Below are 21807 nucleotides of genomic sequence, written 5' to 3' on the forward strand. Positions count from 1 at the left end.
GTGAAAAATAAAATTCTATTTGGAAGCCTCTATTTACTCGAAATTCTAGTATATTCAATGATAAAACGTGTCAGATAATTATTATTTTATTACACACCATAAAAAGAGGGATCGGCACGGTAAAGGCTGGGTATGCTGCGCAATTCAGATCCCATTGTGATCCACTAGTCTCTGCCCAGCAACTCCTATCCCTACCTCCTCACGGTACCGGCCGGAAACTATGAGCAACCTTAGGGTTGCTCGTGTAACCAACCCCGGTGGGAACTTTGGTCGAAGGCTGACAGGGAAGGGGGGGTGGTGTTTGCTTCGGCAAATCTGAGCGTTTGTTCTCCAGGAGGAGCGGCTCACAACAGCGTCTGATTCCCTTGTTAGGGGCGGCTGATCTACGTCCGAGTGCCAGGGAAGGACTCTAAGCTCAACTGAGCACTATGGTCCTCCGGGAAGTAGGGGGTTAGTGTCAGGCCCTACGAGCCAGCCGTAAAAAACCGTTGTAACGGAAAATCAGCAACAGAATAATACGAACCGAGACCAACGGCAACGACCCCAGCGAACAAAAAGGACTTGCGATTGGAAACTCGGTACGTGGAGCTGCCGATCTCTCAACTTCATTGGGAGCACCCGCATACTCGCCAATCTACTGAAGGACCGCGGGTTCGGCATCGTAGCGCTGCAGGAGGTGTGTTGGACAGGATCCATGGTGCGAACGTTTAGAGGTAATCATACCATCTACCAGAGCTGCGGCAACACACGCGAGCTGGGTGATATGCAGAGGCGCGTGATTGGTTGGTGGCCGATCGACGAAAGAATGTGCAGGTTGAGGATCAAGGGCCGATTCTTCAACTTCAGCATAATAAACGTGCACAGCCCACACTCCGGAAGTACTAATGATGACAAGGACGCATTTTACGCGCAGCTCGAACGCGAGTACGATCGCTGCCCAAGCCACGACGTCAAGATCCTCATAGGAGATTTGAACGCTCAGGTAGACCAGGAGGAGGAATTCAGACCGACGATTGGTAAGTTAAGCGCCCACCAGCAGACGAACGAAAACGGCCTACGACTCATTGATTTCGCCGCCTCCAAAAATATGGCCATATGTAGCACCTTTTTCCAACACAGCCTCCCTTATCGTTACACCTGGAGATCACCACACCAGACGGAATCTCAAATCGACCACGTTTTGATTGACGGACGGCATTATCGACGTCAGGACCTATCGTGGCGCCAATATCGACTCCGACCACTATCTGGTGATGGTCAAACTGCGCCCAAAACTCTCCGTCATCAACAATGTACGGTACCGGCGACCGCCACGGTACAACCTAGAGCGACTGAAACAACCGGATGTCGCCTCAGCATAGGGTAGGGCGGGGCAAGATGAGCACCCTAAGGATCACGTTGAGTTTATTGGAAGTGATCACAATTTTTCAAGGGAAAGATTTAAACAACTAATTTTCAATTTCCTCCAAGACTGCTAAGCCATCTCCCAAAGTTCTATATCAAAACAGTCGAAACCCGATAAGTATAATACTGTATACAAAATGACCCGAAAAACAATAAACGATTATTAAGTGGCTTATTTTTTTTTAAATTTGCGCAACCAAATAGTTGTAGAGGATACGGAAGCTTGTGTTCGGCACAGTTCAGCACTAAGGACTGTTCATTTTATAAAGAGGACAACTTTGCAAGGCTATAAAAAGAAAAGGCGTAGTTCAAATTTGAGCAGCCTTGGTTTGTTGTTCAGTACATTATATTAGCAGATAATAACCATAAATAAATTGGGTTAATATTATTGAACTTCATAGAAATGTGGCAAAGTGTTTCGAGAGATCACTTTTTCAATTCCCAAAAACTAAAGATAAACACAAAATTTCTGTAAAACATCGGTGTATCGTTTGTAATTGCATAAAAGTGTTTGCCATGCTGCAGCAGTTTGAGTGATACATATTCTGGCAAAATATAAACCTAATCGGAATAATGGTTGTTGAGATATTAAAGTTACAAGTTGGACTCGATTTTCAGAATAAAATTTATTTGTGAAACAAAAATGTATGAAAATATTAAATTTTGAATGTTATCAATGGATCTAGTCGAAAGTACTAATAATGCAATTTCAAATGCAGAAAACCGCTTCTTGATAGCATTGTTGGCTTGGTTACTGTGCTTCATGGCAGTTACCGGAGATAAAACCGCTTCGTTCTTTGAAGATTCTTCTAAATAACGATGTACTCTATTGCAAATACAACTTAACAATGATGTCGAAAATAAAAATTAACATGTAGTTATTTTCAAATAAGGTATATAATCACATAGGGTCAGACCTTGCTGAAAATAAATAATAATAAGCTTCTCTAGAATCAAAAACTTGCATTTATGGAGCAAAAAGTATGCAATTTTTCATTATGGCCATCATTAAGTATTAAATTTATGATGAAGAATGTACTTTAAAGCATATTTTTCTTCGGTATCATTTAGAATGCGATTCTCTTCTATACTGGACAAATTTTGAACTGATTCCGTAGTGTTATTGCATCACTGGACTTAAATAAGTATTTTTTTATCAATTTCATTGGTAACAAGGCAACTCACTATATCAAGCTGTATAATGCTTGGTGCATTATTACTGACCAACTATTACACTCTACCTTTAGAAGAATAGTATTGGATCCCAACACATTGAAAAGTTCATGAAAATTTTAAAGTTATGTATGTGGAAAGTTCTGTAGAATTTTGAGAAATGGGGTTTTATTGAGTTTTAACGAAAACCGCTTCAGTTCCATAACTAAGGACAATTTGTATAATGTTATATTTTTCCTACACTGTAGAATAGCTATGGAAATTTATGCAAAAAAACGATAATGGTTTTATTGAAAAATAAAAAAGATATCACATAAATAAGGTGTCCTCTTTATAAAATGAACAGTCCTTATTGACTGGATTACAATAATTTCAAAATATTTTCTATATTCCCATCAGGGGTGCTCAACTTGCCCCACTATAGGGTAATAACTTAAATTGAATAAATTTTAATGTTTGTTTTTAGAAAATATTTTCTAATGTAAGTTAAAATGCTTTGCAGTAAGCTAGTAATGTTGGCTGATAACCAGAATTACGGTAAAAATATATTGTGACATAAAAACCTTAATTCATTCTGATGATTTCTTATAAGAAAATGCTCAAAATCCATGCTATAGACTAATTTGACGATATTTTTCAATTAGTTCGTTATGAAGTACCTTATATCAGGTTTACAAACAGGATGAACTTTATTCTAATGGATTATGAAGTTGTTTGAACAAAATTCATCATAAAAGAAGTAAAACAGAAGCGGAAACAGCAGACCCGCCTCTTTCGGAAGAAAAAGCGCCGCCTGGAAGAAGCGGAGTGTGAAGAAATGGAACTGGTGTGCCGTTCCCAAGAAACACGGAAGTTCTATCAGAAGTTCAACGCATCGCGCAACGGCTTCGTGCCGCGAGCCAAAATATGCAGGGATAAAGACGGAGGCCTCTTGACGAGCGAACGTGAGGTGATTGAAAGGTGGAAGCAGCACTTCCAGAACGTGGGCACGGGAGCCCACGGCAACGGAAGAAACGACGACGCCAGTGCAGCGGAGGACGGACATGAACCAACTCCCACGCTGAGGGAAGTTAAGGATGCCATTCACCAGCTCAAAACCAACAAAGCAGATGGTAAGAATGGTATCGCAGCTGAACTCATCAAGATGGGCCCAGAAAAGTTGACCACCTGTTTGCATCGGCTGATGCCATTGTGAGCCAATCGAGCAGAGAGAACTGTCAAAGTGTGAGCCAAATGAACATGTTTATCGTTTGTAGGAAAGCGTTGTTTGAGCGGTATTGCAATCGACAATAAACATATTACAAATTTTTATTTTTATTATCAAGAATTTGATGGCATATGTAAATTTAGTAAGAAGATAATATTTAATTAATTCTGCTTTCAAATGCTTATGCTCATAAAGAAACTTTTGTCGCTGCTCTTCTCGAAGAAACTTTCATTGTTGCTGTCTGATTCACTCCTGCCGATTCGATTCGCGCTATTCTTTGCAATGCATTTCAGATTTCTTCGATTGCGCTGTTATCTTTTTCAAAATTTGGAGAAAAAAGTTCGAATATAATTAGCAAACGTAAACAAAACAACTTGCACCACAACAAAGTCACGCAAAAAGTTTGAACATCTAGCTTTGAGGCAAGTGTTGGAAGCTGTTGTAAACAAAACAAACAGCGTTGCCGAATCGACACATGTAACTTCCGCTCATCTCTATGTAGAGGATTTCTAATCTGCCCCATTCACAAGAAAGGCGACCATTTGGAATGTGAGAACTTCAGGGCGATCACTATTTTGAATGCTGCCTACAAAGTGCTATCCCAGATCATCTTCCGTCGTCTTTCACCTGAAACGAATGAGTTCGTGGGAAGTTATCAAGCCGGCTTCATCGACGGCCGGTCGACAACGGACCAGATCTTTACCGTACGGCAAATCCTCCAGAAATGCCGTGAATACCAGGTCCCAACGCATCACCTGTTCATCGACTTCAAAGCGGCATACGACAGTATCGACCGCGCAGAGCTATGGAGAATCATGGACGAAAACGGCTTTCCTGGGAAGCTGACTAGACTGATTAAAGCAACAATGAACGGTGTGCAAAATTGCGTAAGGGTTTCGGGTGAACTATCCAGTTCATTCGAATCTCGCCGGGGACTGAGACGTGATGGACTCTCATGCCTACTCTTCAACATCACTCTGGAAGGTGTGATGCGATGAGCCGGGCTCAACAGCCGGGGAACGATTTTCACAAAATCCGGTCAATTTGTGTGCTTTGCGGACGACATGGACATTATTGCCAGAACATTTGGAACGGTGGCAGAGCTGTACACCCGCCTGAAACGCGAAGCAGCAAAGGTCCGACTGGTGGTAAATGCTTTAAAAAACAAAGTACATGCTGGTAGGCGGAACCGAAAACAATCGGATTCGTCTGGGTAGTAATGCTACGATAGACGGGGATACTTTCGAGCTGGTGGAGGAATTCGTCTACCTCGGATCCTTACTGACGGCTGACAACAACGTGAGCCGTGAAATTCGGAGGCGCATCATCAGCGGAAGTCGGACCTACTACGGGCTCCAGAAGAAACTGCGGTCGAAAAAGATTCACCCACGCTTCAATTGCACCATGTACAAAACGCTAATAAGACCGGTGGTCCTCTACGGGCACGAGACATGGGCCATGCTCGAGGAGGACCTGCAAGCACTCGGAGTTTTCGAGCGACGTGTGCTAAGGACGATCTTCGGTGGTGTGCAGGAGAACAGTGTGTGGCGGAGAAGAAAGAACCACGAGCTCGCTGCACTTTACCACAGACAAACAGACATACTACTCAAATCGAAATCATCGTTCGATTTAACGGTCATTTTGAAAATAAAGTGTGGTTCGGACTGTGTTCGCATGTGTCATGGTGGCGCTGTTGTGCCTACATCACCTCTCAATTTTGAAGAGAAATGAACGCGACGCCGAACAATGTTTACATAAAATGACTCAATCATGAACCTTCATTCATGTTTTATGAATGGATGATGCCACGGGGGAGTCGTCAATTGTTACATCGAGCCGAGGGAAACAACACCTGCAAATGAATGCTTCGGATTGAGCATTATTGAGGGTGCTAGTGAGATGCCAAACGATGTTTTTGATGCAATTTTCTTCTAAGTAATATGTCTGTTTGTCTGTGACTTTACGGCGAACCCAGCATCCAGAAAGTGGCCAAAGCCGGAAGGATACGGTGGGCAGGTCATGTTGCAAGAATGCCGGACAACAACCCTGCAAAGCTGGTGTTTGCAACTGATACGGTTGACATAAGAAGGTGAAACGTGACCTGGCGAACATTGGGCGCGACCGAGGAAGGCGAGCGGCTGCCACAAACCGAGTATTGTAGCGTACTATTGATGATTGTGTCTTGTTTTAAATGTGATGTTGAGCAAATAAATGTATGTGTATATTTATTATGTCCTTAAAAAAAGTTTTTGGTTGGGGCCTCGGGCTCCCACATTTGCAAAGCCGGCCGAATGTATCATCCTAGAGAAAATAGACCTTCACTATTTACCCTATTTATAACTTAGGATTGTACAGTGCAATAAAAGTTTATTAGCGTGGAAGGTTGATTTTATGGTGCTAAAATACCTGAAGGTACCGGTTTACTTTATCTATTTTCAAAAATAAAACACATCGTTTTGTTACCGTCGGAAGGTTTGTTTTCACATAGATCTGACCCTGTTATTTGTGTTCGAACTGCAACGCAATAAACCGGGGTAATAAAGCATAAAGTTGGACAAATTCGAAATATTGAACAGTGGAATTACCTACACCTCTTCGTTCACGAAGAACCATGTAGAGTAGGAGTGGAATACTTTATGTTGCACGTTATGCGCCGTACAAGCTAATTACAAAACGGTTATTTGGTTTTTCGGAAAACAACGAACGAACCCCAGCAGGGTCCGGAGACCATGCGCCGTCCGTCGTAGTCGGATGAAACGCTGTCACTCGAACGCGAGGCTACATCCATCAGAATTCGGTTGTTTAACACATGTTAGCTTTCGTGTGATCCCGCTGGGCTCGCTCGGTGTGGTTCTGCAGTCAAAATGCAGTCAGTCCGTTACCCGGTGGGAGATCCGTCGATTGCACACCGGCGGACAGACAAATGAAGCGAAGACCTCCTTGCGTGACCGGAAGCAAACGATTTCGTATTACATGCCCTTTTTCGACGCCGCCACCGACGCGCGTACGATCGAGGGAGGAAACATTTAACACACGTTTTGTGTACCTACTCCTGCCTTATAATCAGAAATCAATTTCACGTATCCTTATCGTATCATATACGACTAAAAAAAATTATCGTTCCCATAATTCCCAGTACAAACAAAGCACATCGATTATGATTTCTGATCCTGCTTCATTGACTGGTTCGAGCCAGCAACCTGTCGGCGATCTTGATCGCAGCTGCTGTTGGCTGGCGGCGGGGAAAGGACGCTGCTGATGATGGTTCAACGGCTGACTGCACATCAAAGCGGAACAAGCCGACCGTCGCGTCGCACGGGTCCCAATCACGAAGCGAAGGGATGAGTTGAAAATTGAATAAAAATTGAGGCATCAACACAAGCGCCTTTTCTGACCATCGTCGACTCGCGCAAACGCATCATCTTTTATCTAGTTCATTTATTTGGGGCTCAATCGCGCGAACGCATCATCTGGCAAGAGCTTCAGCGCAATTGCCGAATAAATGGATGCTCATTAGGATTGATTTTGGGATGGATGAGAGATAGGTACTGCCGCACAGCTTTGTTTTTACTAAAAGGTGAATCGTTAATTATTGTGCCACCCTACCTTCAAGTGATTCGCAAATTGTCTACAGTTAACGAAATGAAACCAAATTACTGTAGTTTCGTATATGTATGTATTTCAACTTTTTGGTATAGGTTCAAATTTAGGATGTGTTTTAGTGAAATTCACGACATTTTCAATTAACGCCCTCCATGTGGACATGTTCAGGCTCCACTTGCAACAAATAATTAAAGCTCTCTGGTTTGTTTATGCGCATCGTGCCTGGTTTTCACCCAGCTCCAAGCTTATGTTTCACTGACAACCGTTCCTGAAACCTATTGATGAACATTAAGATGATCCGATAATATATAATCATCAATTGTTCCATGGCGCTATGCCATGATATTAGATTTTAGCATGTGATTGTACAACATCTTTTTTAGAACTGTGAACTAAATTTATTCTATATCGAGCGGAATATCACTGATAACTGCTCAATTCATTTTATGCAAACAATATACTCTAAGGAGAAACTGTACAAAATTTGGTTGATTTTGGTGAAGTAGGAAAAAAGTTACGTTAGTTTGAAAATGGCACAATAATTATCGACTCACTCTTTATACATACAGGGGATGGCCAAAATGTTCGGGATAGGCAACTTTTTTTTTCTCTCACAAAAAAGTTCAACAAGCTATAACTTTTCATAGAGCGCATCAAAATATCTCAAATTTTGATTGTTTTTCAAACTATTATGTGTGCATTATTGGTACAAATTTGGGCTCGATTGATTAATCTTTCGCATAGTTAGAACCGTTCGGGTAAAACACTATTTTTCAGACAACTCATTTTTGAGGTGTCATATCCCGGAAACCAGTGAACCAAAATGAATGAAATTTTGAACGTACACTAACAATATGTGAATGCTTCATAAACTATTAAAACATAGGTACTTTTTAAACGTTGAAAAAAGTTATCATGGATTGACACTTTTTGGATTTTTCTCGAAAAAATGTAATTTTTTTACATCAATGTCAGTAAATTTTAGTGTTGATATCCAAAGATTTTCCACTTCTGTTCTCAAGTTATCTCTAATCGGATATATTAGAGCCTATTTAGATTGAAGGAAGAACACATTTGGTAATTTTTGTGTGGTATTGTAAATTTGACTTATTTTCCTCTATATGGGTAAAAATTTCATTCCGGTATAACTTAATTCACCGTGAGAAAATATTACATTTTAAAACGTCGTATTAAGTATCAATATATTGTTGATAAACGTTAAAAAATTCATTCAAATCGGTTCACTGGTTTCCGAGATATGACAGTTCAAAAATTAGTTGTCTAAATAATAGTGTTTTACCCGAACGGTTCTAACTTCGCAAAAAAATTGATCAATCGAGCCCATATTTGTACCAATGATGCACATATAATAAGTAGACAAACAGTCAAAATTTGAGTTTTTTTTATGCACTCTATGAAAAGTTACAGCATGTTGATTTTTTTTTGTGGGAGAAAAAAAGTTGCCTATCCCAAATCTTTTGGCCATCCCCTGTATTTGAAAAGCGAAATCAAATACTGGCGTTCGATTTGAATAGGTCGTAAATTTGCCGTGATTCCTATGCAGATTCGATCTATACAAATCGAACGCCAGAATAAGTATCAGTCTCCTACGTACCCAACAAACATTATTGCTGTATAACGGCTGAATAAACCGCTCTTAAGCTTGATTTCAAAAATGTTGGCTGATACCTTGTTGGCTACAAAGTAACTTTACTCCAACGCCGAGCGTATTGTCGAGCCCCATCTTCATCGGTCTTGGGTGATGTACCTCCAGTTTCCCCGAACGTTTATAGCAGATCTTCTTCAATCGCGTGTAGCCAGCGCGTTCGCGGCCGCCCACGAAGTCGCCGATCTCTACCTGGTTGCCTGCTGAATATAGTTTTCGCTAATCTTTCTTCCGCCATTCGCACTATGTGTCCGGCCCACTGAAGTCTGCCGTATTTTATACGTTTCACAATATCCGCATCTTTGTACACTTGTACCTCCTCTAACGCACACGCCTCGGCCGCAGAGGGTAGAGTAAGGTGGGGCAAAAGTACGACCCTAGTTGAAAAATCTTTTTTTTTTTCCAAAAATCGAACCATATAAAAATAAATAAATACCGTTTGGCAATTCTACCATCCATGAGCTAAAATTTTGCTGAACAAAGCTACGCCAAATGTCTTTTCAATATTGAGTTACAACACTTTTTGTATGGGTGTGTCTTATTCGAACTCTTGCCCCACCACTGGGGCAAAGTTCAAATCTAGTGTTTGTGGAATTTCGCTAACCGTAGAACACTATTTTGACACTTTGGTAATAGCAATGGTGCTCAGGCTGGAGGATATCGCGGGCCAAATTTGCAATTCGGGATCGACCTGCGGGCCGCATAAAACATCGATGCACAAAAACAATAAAAAGAACAATTATAAAGCATATTTATTTAAAATCTGAACTGTTCAATTTAGATTCATAAGTTTGGTTGAGAAAAACGTTTGAGCTTCAAATTGAAATTCAAACAAACAATTTAGAAGTTGCCCCTAGAATTTCCTTGAAACCACTTCAAGAACTTGTCAAGCAGCTTTTACAAGGATTTCTTTTGAATCGCTCCAAAAAGGTTTGCTGGATTGTCTCCCGAAATTTCTTGTGGAGTTGCTCTAGAAGGTTTTCGAGAAACTTTTTGAAGTTTCTTTTAGTTTTTCTAGAATTCTTTTGGAACACATCCTAGAACTTCTCTTGGATTTGCCTTTGGAATTGCCCTGAAGTTACTTCAGGAATTCCTCATTAATCGTTTCCAAGAATTTCTCCTAGAATAGCTTCCGGATTTTTCCGAAAACTTTCCAGGAGTTTCTTGAAGATTATAGTAAATTCTTTCCATAAGTCGCTCCTAAAGTTTATGAAATACTTCATCATTAAATTTCTTCAAAAATTAGATTTTTAACAATTGTTTCCGGGTTTCTTCAACATTATCTTCTAAAGTTGCTTCAAATTTATTGTTCAAATTTTCCTCAAGCGTTCTAGGCATATTTTGAGTCTTGATGCAGTTGGTCCTGGAATTTTGCTTGTAGTTACTCCTGAAAATTTTCTTTTTGTTGCTCGGGGAATTTATTCTAAAGTTGTTTAAGAAATTTCTGTTAGAGTGGCACCAGAACATTTTTCTAGGAGATGCTCCTATAATGTCCATGCAGTATCGCCACAACTTTCTTATTGAGTTTCTTAAGGTTTATTTTCTCCAGGATGATTCAAGTTTCTCCACATATTTCGCTCAGAGTTGCTTAAAATTTTTCTCCAATAATATTTCCTGGAGTATCTCCAAAAATGTATCCAAAAGTTTCTCCAAAAGAGCACAGGAGACGCTTTATGAATCTCGCCTGAGATTTTTTCTTTAAGTTCGTTCAGGAGTTTCGCATGGACAATTCAAATTGGATTCGTAAGTTTTGTTTCGAAAAATGTGTGAGTCTTATAATAGAAATTTAAACAAACAGTGAAAATTAAACAATATTGGCAACCAAGTTGAGATTTGTTGAGAATTTTGTCAAAAACTTCGTGCTTTGTGTTTTTATGTTCTTTGGAAAGGCAAAATGTGAAATATTTGCTCAGCGTTGCATTGACTGCGCTTAAAAACTGCAACTATTTTTTAAAAGATTCAAGATTACATTTTTAACAAATTTTCATTTCATTCGGGCCACTTATAAATAACTCTAAGCTGGCTTCGTGACTTAGCTGAAATGCCGAAATATTTCGGAGTTGCCATTTCGAATCTTACCAGAACGTATTGTTCTTTTTGTTTTTTTTTATCATTTAATTTGTATTCAACACTGTGAAAATTGATCAGCAGTTTTTGTTTGTTTGATTTCTTAATAAATTTAACGATTTATTTCAAATAATCGTTCAAAAAGTTCGATTCGACTTAAAGTACTCCGCGGGCCGCATCTTAAGGCTCGGAGGGCCGCAGGATGAGCATCACTGGCCTATTACCCCCCTAAAACCAATTTATATTTGATGTTGGAACTGGAATACACTTTGAAGTTCGATCTGCACACGTAGATTTATTTCACGAGCTCGGCTGTGCAAATCTCGGTTTCTGTATATTAACCGAGACTTGTGGATTTTACCCGAATCAGGGCTAAATTTATTACACCAATAATTAGTAGTTTTCCGCTAAATTCAGATAATACAACATTTTTTTTCAACTTTGATCGAATATTTTCACTAATTTCATCATTTTTAGAGATAATATGTACATTTTGCGGAATTTTAGATTTTGCCTAAAGTTGCTACATGGCCATCTTGGTCCACAATTCGAACTTTTGCTCCACTATGTGTAAAATATGATTTACACATGCTAAAGCATTTTCGATATATACCTAGTTACGCCCCAAAATAAAATATCGAATTCGATTTCATTACAATGTCATTCCATGCGTTGCAAGGACCATCGCATATTACAATTTTTTGATAAAAACCAACATTTTGTCATAACTTTTCGAAATATTGATCAATTTTTATATTTTTTTGGAGTGAAATACTCTTTTTCAAAAAGGCTTCGAACAACCTCGACACCCGAAAGAAATGATTTGAATTTAGTTCAAAAACTTCAAAAGAAACTCTTGCCCCACTAGAATGTTTGCCCCACTTTACTCTAACCGGAAGAATTGGCGTCTTTTTTTAAAGACACGGACACGTTTAGTACTTCCAGTGAGCTATTCGCTCTTTGAAGGAAGCACGACACTAGACAACGGACTAGCATGCAACGCCCAGTGGCACAGCCGAAAACTTTTCCTGACAGCTGCGGCGGGAATCGAACCCGCGCTTCTAGCACGATGCGACTAAATGCTTGGTAACACTAGCCGCACGACTACGAAGCCACGAATGTATTGTATTATGTAGAGCGAATTTCGTTTGCGTTTACAAGTTACGGGACCTAACTTAGGTGGTTACGCAATCCGTAAAGGTTGCAATACGCCTTTTCACTTCACAGGAAACGTCATTGTCACATGTCAAAAGTGTTCCAAGATAAACAAATTCTTCAACAACTTCAATCACATCCCCATTAATCACTACCTCAGCACTAAGACTGCAAATCCTGTCTCTGTCTCTACCCGCTATCATGTACTTCGTCTTGATAGAGTTATTCGTCAAGCCTATCCTTGCTGTCTATATCATCAGAGAAGCATAAGCTTTCTCCACTGCCCTACGTTCGATGCCGATGAGATCAATATCGTCCGGAAAGCCAAGGAGCATGTGCGACCGTGTGATGATAGTTCCATTCCTCTGCACGCCAGACCTTCAAATAGGTCCTTCACCCTGCTTTAATCCATCCACAAACGAGGTAGATACTTCGTCCGCGATCCGAATACTTGATTTTCATCCACCCAAGGCTGAGCGTATCACCCTAATAAATTTCGCCGGAAAACCATATTCTGACAGTATCTGTCGAAGCTAACTTTCTTCACTGAATCGTACGCTGCTTTGAAATCAATGAACAGATGATGAGTCTGCAAGTTATATTCCCGAAATTTTTCTAGGGTCATCCGCAGGTTAAACATTTGACCCGCCGTTGATCTTACTTACTTTCAGTCCTGGGCACCCACGGTGGTGCAGAGGGCCGAATTGAAAGATCTATCCTGGGCGATTGCCAGTCATTGCAATGCATTGCCTTGACCTATGGCCAGGTCAAATTTCTGTCGACTTGCTTGATTTTGTTGTTGAGGCTGCCCCGCCATGAGCCTCTGGGTCTTCCTCTGCAGCGATGTCTTGCTGGGTTCCAATCTAACGCTTCCATGCAGATTTCGTTTCCGACTCCGCGTAGAGTGTGTACGAGTTACCTCCATCTCCACTTCCGAATTTCTGTCGCTATCGGCCTTTGATGACATCGACGATGGAGTTCCACGTTGGAGGCCAATTGTGAGGCCACCATATACGAATTATAATTATATATCGGAGGCATCTATTAATGAAGATCTGCAGCCGTTGAGTGTTCTCCACTTATACACATCAGGTTTCACTGGAGTATAGCAGCACAGATTTCACGTTCGAGTTAAAAATTCGGAATTTGGTGCGTCGACTAATATGATTGTTTTTCCATACGTTTCTTAAACTCGCCAAGGTAGCCCTCGCCTTCTTGATCCGTGCACCTATGTCGATCTTGGTGCCGCCATCGGCCATCATTTGGCTATCAAGTTATTGCAAACTTTCAAAATTCTCCACTAATTGCCCAGCTACCGTAAAGTTGGAAGGGTTGACCGTGTTTACATCCAACGCTTACGTCTTGTTGACGTTGATGGTAAGACCTGCCGCTGAGGAGCGATTGGCAAGATCATCGAGCTTGCTCTGCATATCAGAGCGCCGTTGAACTAGAAGAGCAACGTCATCATTAAGTTCGAAGACATTTAGGTGCTCCATGGTAATTGGTTGCCACAGCAATCTACGATTTGTTTCACGGTCAATAGGGGACTGCATGAAATTCTCTCCTTCTCTTTCACTCTTACAGAAATTTTGTAAACAACAAGGCCACGAAACGTCAAAATCCCATACAAAATCAAAACAGTGCAGTGCCCTATAGAGCACTGCATGAAATTCTCTCCTTCTCTTTAACTCTTACAGAAATTTTGTAAACAACAAGGCCAAGAAACGTCAAAATCCCATACAAAATCAAAACAGTGCAGTGCCCTATTGCACCTACCAAGATCTCATCGATTACGATGAGGAACAGTAGCGGTGCCATCTTTGCCTCACTCCAGCAACGACCCGGATGGGATCGGACAAAAAACAGTTGTGCAGTACTTTGCACGAAAATGCCCTTCAATGAGGCCGATGATTTTCTCAGGGAGACTCCCTTGCCTCAGGACATCCCCACGTTTCCGTTATTGAGACGGTCGAAAGCTTTTTCGTAATCAATGAACACCAGGTAGAGATACTCTTGGAATTCATTGATTTGCTCCAGAATGATACGGAGCGTGACAATATGGTCCACACAGGATCGTCCAGCACGGAATCCTGCTTACTGCCGTCGAAGAGTTGATGCAGTACTTGTGCGAATAGTACGGGATCAGCTATGAGCCATCTCAGCTGATATGCGATCGACCCCTGGGGCCCTGTTTGATTTCATGCTACGGATGGCTGTTTTTATCACCCGCACTAATGAAGCTGGAGGTGTTGGCACGGGTAATGCGTCGAACCCTTGGCGGATCATGCTGAGGTGTTGATGGCGTGGCCGGCACTTGAAAAGGGTTTCCAAAGTGCTCGAACCAGCGTTTTAACTAGTCCGCCGAATCAGCGTGAAACATCGTAGAAGAGATGGATGTCGCCGGTGTTTGCGGATTTCTCGCCTTCGTCGGCTAGGGAGTCCTCCCACGCCTTTTTGGTTCCTCGTATTTTCGCTCGCTCTATCGCGAATTTGGCGTTCCTTCTTTCCCTTATCTTCCTCCAGGTATCATCTATGATCCACTGCTTTCTCCGGATGCGTAGCTCACCCAAATTATTCTCGCCGGTGGCGATGAAGGAGTTCTCGATGGCGCTCCATTGATCTTCTACGCTTCCACCGGATATTCCACAGCACGGTTCTCTAGCTCCTCGACGAAGGACTTTTTCACTGTAGCGTCTTCCAGTCGGCGTGTGTTGAACCGGCGCCCGATTTTCTCCTCCTGTCGAGGGATCCTAGTAATGCGTAGTCGGATATCGCCGATTAGGAGATGATGGTCGGACGCAATGTCGGCGCTACGTTTGTGACGCCACTTTGTGCACTGGTCGATAAGGAAAAAGCGATCCCCCAATCACCATGTCATGGTTGCCACAAAACTCTGCAAACAGCTCTCAGTTTTCGCTCATTTCTCCGAGAACATGGCGTACTCATAGTCCGAGTTGTCGGAACCAAACTTCGCGTTGAAGTCGCCCATGAGGATCTTGATATCACCTTTCGGAATCTTGTCCACGACAGCATTCAGTTGACTGTAAAAGTTCTCTTTGTCTTGCAATTCGGCAGCATTGGTTGGCGCGTAACATTGGCTCATGGTAAAGTTTCGAACCCGTGTTCTGAATCTGGCTACAATTATCCTCTCATTAATAGATTCCCATTTCATGAGCGCAGCGTGGGCGCGAGCGCTGAGCAGGAAACGTGGCGATGAGCGTGTTCACCTTGTAGGCCAGAGTATAGCAGAATTTGTGCCAATCTGTGTTCTCCAAAGTTCGGCCAACGGACTTCGCTCAATCCTAGGATCTCACTCCTCCTTCACTGCTACCATTCAACAAAATTTTCACCTGGCTGCTACCATTGTTTTGTCTGTCAGTAAATTCCCCTCCCGGTCATTGCAAATGGCGGGCACTGGCGCAGTCTTGTGCCGGGCACCATTAACAGTTGCATAAAAACTCCGCATATCGTTCCTGTCCACACTTTCCTGCGCTTCAGCAATTACACTTTCTTCCATTACGTTGGCGTCGCTGTATCTATCACCTCTCGCGATGTTGTCACTGCTTCATAGATAAACCCCCATAAGCTGTTAATATCTAAAGATCCGTTGGTCTCTCCTATCCTCTCGTCCAGCTTCTAATGGTACTGTGCAGCAACCCCTTCGGCTGACATGCGTTGGATATTGACACGTATCGTTCTGTTGTTTCTTGAACTCGTTACACCCGTTGCCCGGAATTTTGCGGTCACAAGATAATAATCCGAGTCAATGTTCCGGCGTCTGTAGGACTTCACATGACGTCCGGAAAATGTCGCCCGTGGACCAGCACGTGGTCTATCTGGGAGCAAGTTTCTCCACTCGGGTGTCGCCAGGTGTATTAGAAAATCGATTTTCATTAAACAGCTATCTACTATGCTTCAAAAACGAACGTACCACCAATTTGAGAAAAAAGGATTTCTTTCAGAAGTGACAAAACTGTTTTTAATATGTTCAATGTTTTGTTTTATATTTTTGAGTGGGTTGTAGTGTGTACACAGTGTAGCATTCTTGCCGTTAATCCTTCACCTTCGCTTTCACATTTTTTTTTCTCACAGAAGCAACTGACTAATCTGCTTCATTTCCATTCGTCCTCCTAACTACCGTGAAAACTCAACAATCTTCATCACACATTCACTGCTCGTTGTTTTAATGGCCCACATTAGCCAAAATCGCATTCCATAGATTTACAAAAGAAACAGGAAAAAAAGAACAATGTTCAATCTCTACCTATACGGTTCCGTATTGATCTCACTATGCTTTCACTTGTCTTTCATTTGCTGTTACTGCGGTCTTTATGTTCGTTTGTATCTCTCTCTCTCTTCGTATTTGCGAGATTGATTTTTTGAAGGCACTTCAATGTTGTGTGAGTTATTTTTACTTTTTTCGTTTATAAATATTAATATTCTAATATTATTCACCATTCTGCATGTGGATGGCGTTCCATCGTTTTAATGATATTAGTTTCATTTTTTGGGGTTACTTTGGAGTGAACATCACTTCTTACATATCTCCTTGAATGAGGTGTGAATCAACAAGGCGTTCTAGTGTAAATGTGTTGGATGGATTGATGAATGTAAGATGAGTGAATGAACAAATAAGCTAGTAATTGGCGTGGAGTGATTTTATGTACATAGTTTGAATGTGTTGACGAATATTGTGGTGTATTAGAAGCTACGCAAAAAAAACTCCTGTTCCTGTGCTAGATCGCGCTTACAGGTTTGTAACGGAAAATGTCATTCGATGTAAGCCATTTCATAAAACGTGGTGCTGGCGTAAGGCGCTAGTAAAACAATTGTGTTGTCATGTGTTTCTTTCATATTCAAGGTGGATAAAACTATAACTTTGATTTGTACGGTATTGCGTGGTTGTATGAAACAACGTTCTGTCGTAACGAATCTATTTATAAAATGTGACTGAATTAGGCTTTCGCATTTTTTACCTATTATTAACGAGGTTTTGGTGACAATTAATTTGATTTTGTACGTTTTTTTGTTTTCTGGGAAGGACATGAGGAAGGGTGGATTTGTAGTTACGGTTTCATTGACAATTACGATTAGTGAAGGTATATATCAGAAGTCTTAACCTTTCAGGACGCGCGCCATCAAGCAACCAAAACTGTGCGCGCGCTGTATACGAAAAGCGAGTTTTTTTTGGCGGTGTTGTATTTTTTACAACAGCGCGCGTCCTGAAGGGTTAAGACACGTAACGGCAACAGACGACAATGCCTAGCTCAATGCAAAAATTCAACGAAATAATATTAAATTTCAGATATAGCAACGTGTAGGTGTAGCTATGCGTAATTGCATATGTATGGAACAAAACAATATGCAGACATTTTACGAAACTGTAAATGGTGTACCAAGAAGAACTGCGCCGCTTCCCGTCAAATGAAAGCAAGCAAATGGAAAGAATACTTCGAGATTTCGTTAAATGGAGAGAACACTTATGCTTCGACGAAAAAATTAGGCATCAGTGCCGATGGACAATTCGTGCAGAGAAGGCCTGTCCTTGTGTTCTGAAATGTTCTGTAATTTTTCAATCCTCAGACCATATTCTCAGGTATTCTAACCAAAGTTGCTGAAAGAGTCCTTCGTCGGCGAATACCAAGCTGATTTTCGTAAGAGCCTGTCAACGACGGATCAAATGCTTACTCTGTTACAAATTCTGCATTAAATTTGGGAGTATAACTTGCAAACTCAGGACGTATAACTTGCGACGTTTCAAGAGATAATGGTAAAACATGGTTTTCTGACGAAATTTCGGTCCAATTTCTAAAATTTTAAAATTTACTTTTGAGCAGAACGAATTTCAGCTAGTTATTCGGTTAGATATTCGACCGATTTCGTTAAAATCTTGTGAAATCAATAAGGAAAATATCTGCTGAGCCGTTAAAGAAGCATTCACAATCAACACCAGCAAGACGAAAAACATAATCACATCGTGGATCTAGTGATGGTGTTTGTAACGAAATAGTGTTGATAGTGGAAGGATTGGCGTATCTCGAAACTTGTATAAGACACAGGTCCTTACTGTTAGTCATACAGCCATGATTAGATTGGTCACGATTTGGTCTTGGTGACCAAGACTCTTGGATATTGAAGGAGCAACCAGAAGGCATTTTTACAAAAGGATCTCCGAACGATACTTGGCGGTAAAAAACGAATCAACATAAGGCAGCGTCACTTGCAACCATCAGTTATAATTATACCAAATATATAAACAAATACTATCATGCTGATAAAAGCACGACAGTCTGCGTTGAGTCCAGAACCGAGTCCAATGGAGTAAGATTCTTCAGTCGGCGCAGATTCAACGGACCGAATTACATCCCATCGAGTAACAAGGAGGATGAAGTTTATTATTATAATTATTATTTATTAAAGAGGTTTTAACTTGAGTCATTCGCCTCTGCTGGAGGATGAAGTGAACTTAACTATAGAATAACCTTCAAAAATCGTAGTGTTACCAATAAAATGGACAAATGTTTAGCATTTTCGCAGTCTATAGGGTGACGGATATACTGAACAGATTGGTATGAAAATGATTCCGAAAAAAATCTAATACTGGAAAAGTGAGACCAGAAGTGTTCCCGGGATACTGCACAAAACTGGCGGCGGTTATTTACTGCTATTCATATACTTTTGTTTCCTTGTTACTATTTACTGGTAAATGCATTATTGTTTTATAATTTTGTGACTTGATTTCCCCGAAACTGCGCAGTTTAAATTTCGATCATTATGGGTATTAGGGCATGCCAATAGAAAGCATTTTGATGGTTGTTAAACAAAGTCAAGGAAACGAGTGGTGTGTTGTTAATCACAATTATTGCGTGTTGCTTTTTTGTCTAAAGCACTAAGTAGATCACCGTTCCGTAGTTTTCATTTTTTTCATTCTCTCGATTTAGTTGTACCTTGTTGGCCAATGCTAATGTGCGATTGGTCAACAGTAGTTCTAAGATTGAGCTAAAATGTTCCGATATCAAATATAAAAAGCCGTGAATTTGGTTACTTCGCTTGCCTATATTAGGATGATTTTGCTTCTTTCGCTTATGTTAATAAAAATCTATATAATCGTAGCAGTATTATTCTTAGTAGGATGATCTTTTGTATGTTGATTTTTTCAATTAAAATGTTCAGTCTTATTATTAATCTGTATCGACGATTTTTTTTCTTATTTTCCTTCATTGCATTTTCGTTAGTCTAAAAATATATTACGTTTGCTTCATGAATAAAAACAAAAAAACCGTTAAAAGCTTAAAATCATACAGTTTTGTAAACTTACTGTTGTTTTGCTTGCAAATAAATTAGTGACATTAGCAGTGATTTCATTTAATTTCACTGTAGACAAAGTCCACCATTCTGTCGCTCAAAAAACGACGAGTGCCAAACTTTGACGAATTCGTCGTAGAATTTTGAAAACACTATTAGTTCTACCATAACGGAAATTAATAAATAAAAAAATCATACAATCAAAAGAAAAGCTCGTCGCTTACCTCTGCCGTGCTTCTTCTTCACAGGTCGACCATCATGTTTTGCAGCTGCTGCAGATTGGTACCGATTTTCGGATTCTCCGGCAGGGTTCGTATCCTCAGCAGCCACGTTTTGCACTCCATGCATTTGCTGACTCGCTCCTCGCGGCTGACGTCCACACCGATCGTGCAGGCACCCCACGGGTCGGTGTTTTCGCGAATTACCGGCAGAAACGTGGTCAGAATTACTCGTAACGTGTCGCAGGCGCGGGTACAGTGGCTGGAAGTAGAGGAAGCAGAGCGGAATATTTAAGATGATGTGTGTAGAGTACTGCCATGTGCAGCATAGTTGTCCCATGTTCTATGGGAATTCCTATTAACATGGGACAACTATGCTGCACACGGCAGAGTAGTAGTAGGAAGCTTCTCATAGTCTCAAGTCGAAAAAAATAGTGAAAAATATAAAAAATGTACCTCAAAGATTATGCATAATGGCAAACATGCGCCTAAACTTTAGCCTAATCTTAGCCCGCAAATACCCGGGACGATCTTCTTTTGGTAGAAATGCAATATCTTCTTTGCTTTAAAACATTTTATAGACTGTTTCAGAAATTATAAATACACTAACGATAACCGGCCATTTTATTTTAAGCACATTATCCAAAAAAATTTCTTCTAGCTCTTATAGTAAACATGCTAACGAAGCAAATTACACCAATTTTGTTGATACTTCCGGTAAAAGTTAAAAAAAGGGCTCTGTAAGGTAGATGATTAAAATTTGAAGTTGCACAAAGTGGTCAAAAAATGTATCATAGCAGAAAGGAAAAAAAAATCTCACAGATAAAATATTTAATTTCCTAACACAATAAAAATTGCTGTATCGATAATAGAAGATATTTCTCGATTGGTAACAGTAATTTTTACTGGAATATTTGATCAAGAACCACCATTACGGGCCTTCTCAAAACAAAAATTTTTGTTTCAAATTTCTCAACAACAGCAGTAGCAACAAACGTTAAGCAAACGAATGTCTTAATTACTGCTTACTGCATTCGTTTTTATGGTATAACAAGCTTTGTCATCTGAAGCATCGAATGAGCTGAAAAAATAGGTTTGTTTAGATTAAATGCGTTCAGGAAAGCTAAGAAACTGTGTAGTTCTTATGTTCCGTAGAAAACCATAAAAAATGAGAAACTTGATCTCCGAAAAAATATTGTGGAAATGCCTTTATCAATTTTTCCCAAATTTTGATCAAGGCATTCCTTAGACAATTTGTTGAGAAAGCGAATGTGATAATAATTTAGACAATTTTTGGTATTTGGTGATAAATAATGTTGAAATCATCAAAAAACACCTTTGTGCAAATGCAAATTTGAAAAGTTAAGTTATTTGTTAGAGAACTGAACTGTTCTTTAGAATATCAAGACAATTGAAAGGAAATATTAAAATATGGAGTACTATATGCTATACTCTGAAAGAAGTTGGTAAAATCATTAGAACAGTTCATTTAATTTAATAAACAAAGTGTATTTATAATTTCTGAAACAGTCTATACCCTAGGTGTCTGTTTCACCTCATAATATTACGAGTATCTCTATGAGTTGCTATTTGGGTGTCCACTGACATACAAATGGACCCAATGTATTTTGAAGTATGAGTCGCAAAATCTGTAAATCTTAGGATATTTTTATTGTAGCGAATGTTCGCGGAATATAATCTACGCTATTCTTAGAGCCTCAGAGTGCAATTCTGATAACTTAGCAACATTCACTTGGCGATCTAGGTCATCCAAACTATTCTGGAATGAATACCTTCAAACTTTACAAGTTCTACTCTTGTACTTCGAATGAGTGTAATCAGTTTCGTACGGGGGTATTCTGCTTAGAGGGTTCGAAAAATCTGTAAAAGATCTACTCTTGTATTTCTTAACTTTATCGATGTAATTCTTTCACGATTATTTCTGTTGTATCTCATAGTATTTTGAATATCTCTGTGTGTTATTTCTGGATCCACTGACAAATAAATGA

At 40.3% G+C, this 21807-nt stretch overlaps 1 protein-coding gene across 1 annotated transcript in view; it reads right to left on the reverse strand.

Moving 5' to 3' along the window:
• Positions 1-16251: 16251 nt before the first annotated feature.
• LOC109423006 (katanin p80 WD40 repeat-containing subunit B1) overlaps positions 16252-21807 on the reverse strand; it is a 49583-nt gene continuing 44027 nt past the window's right edge. The window contains exon 6 of the mRNA XM_019697917.3: positions 16252-20060. Within this exon, the coding sequence (XP_019553462.3) occupies positions 19823-20060 (238 nt within the window). The 3' untranslated portion in view covers positions 16252-19822. The remainder of the gene's footprint in view (positions 20061-21807) is intronic.

Source organism: Aedes albopictus, chromosome 1 (genome assembly GCF_035046485.1).
Source record: "Aedes albopictus strain Foshan chromosome 1, AalbF5, whole genome shotgun sequence".
Classification (NCBI taxonomy): Eukaryota; Metazoa; Arthropoda; class Insecta; order Diptera; family Culicidae; genus Aedes; species Aedes albopictus.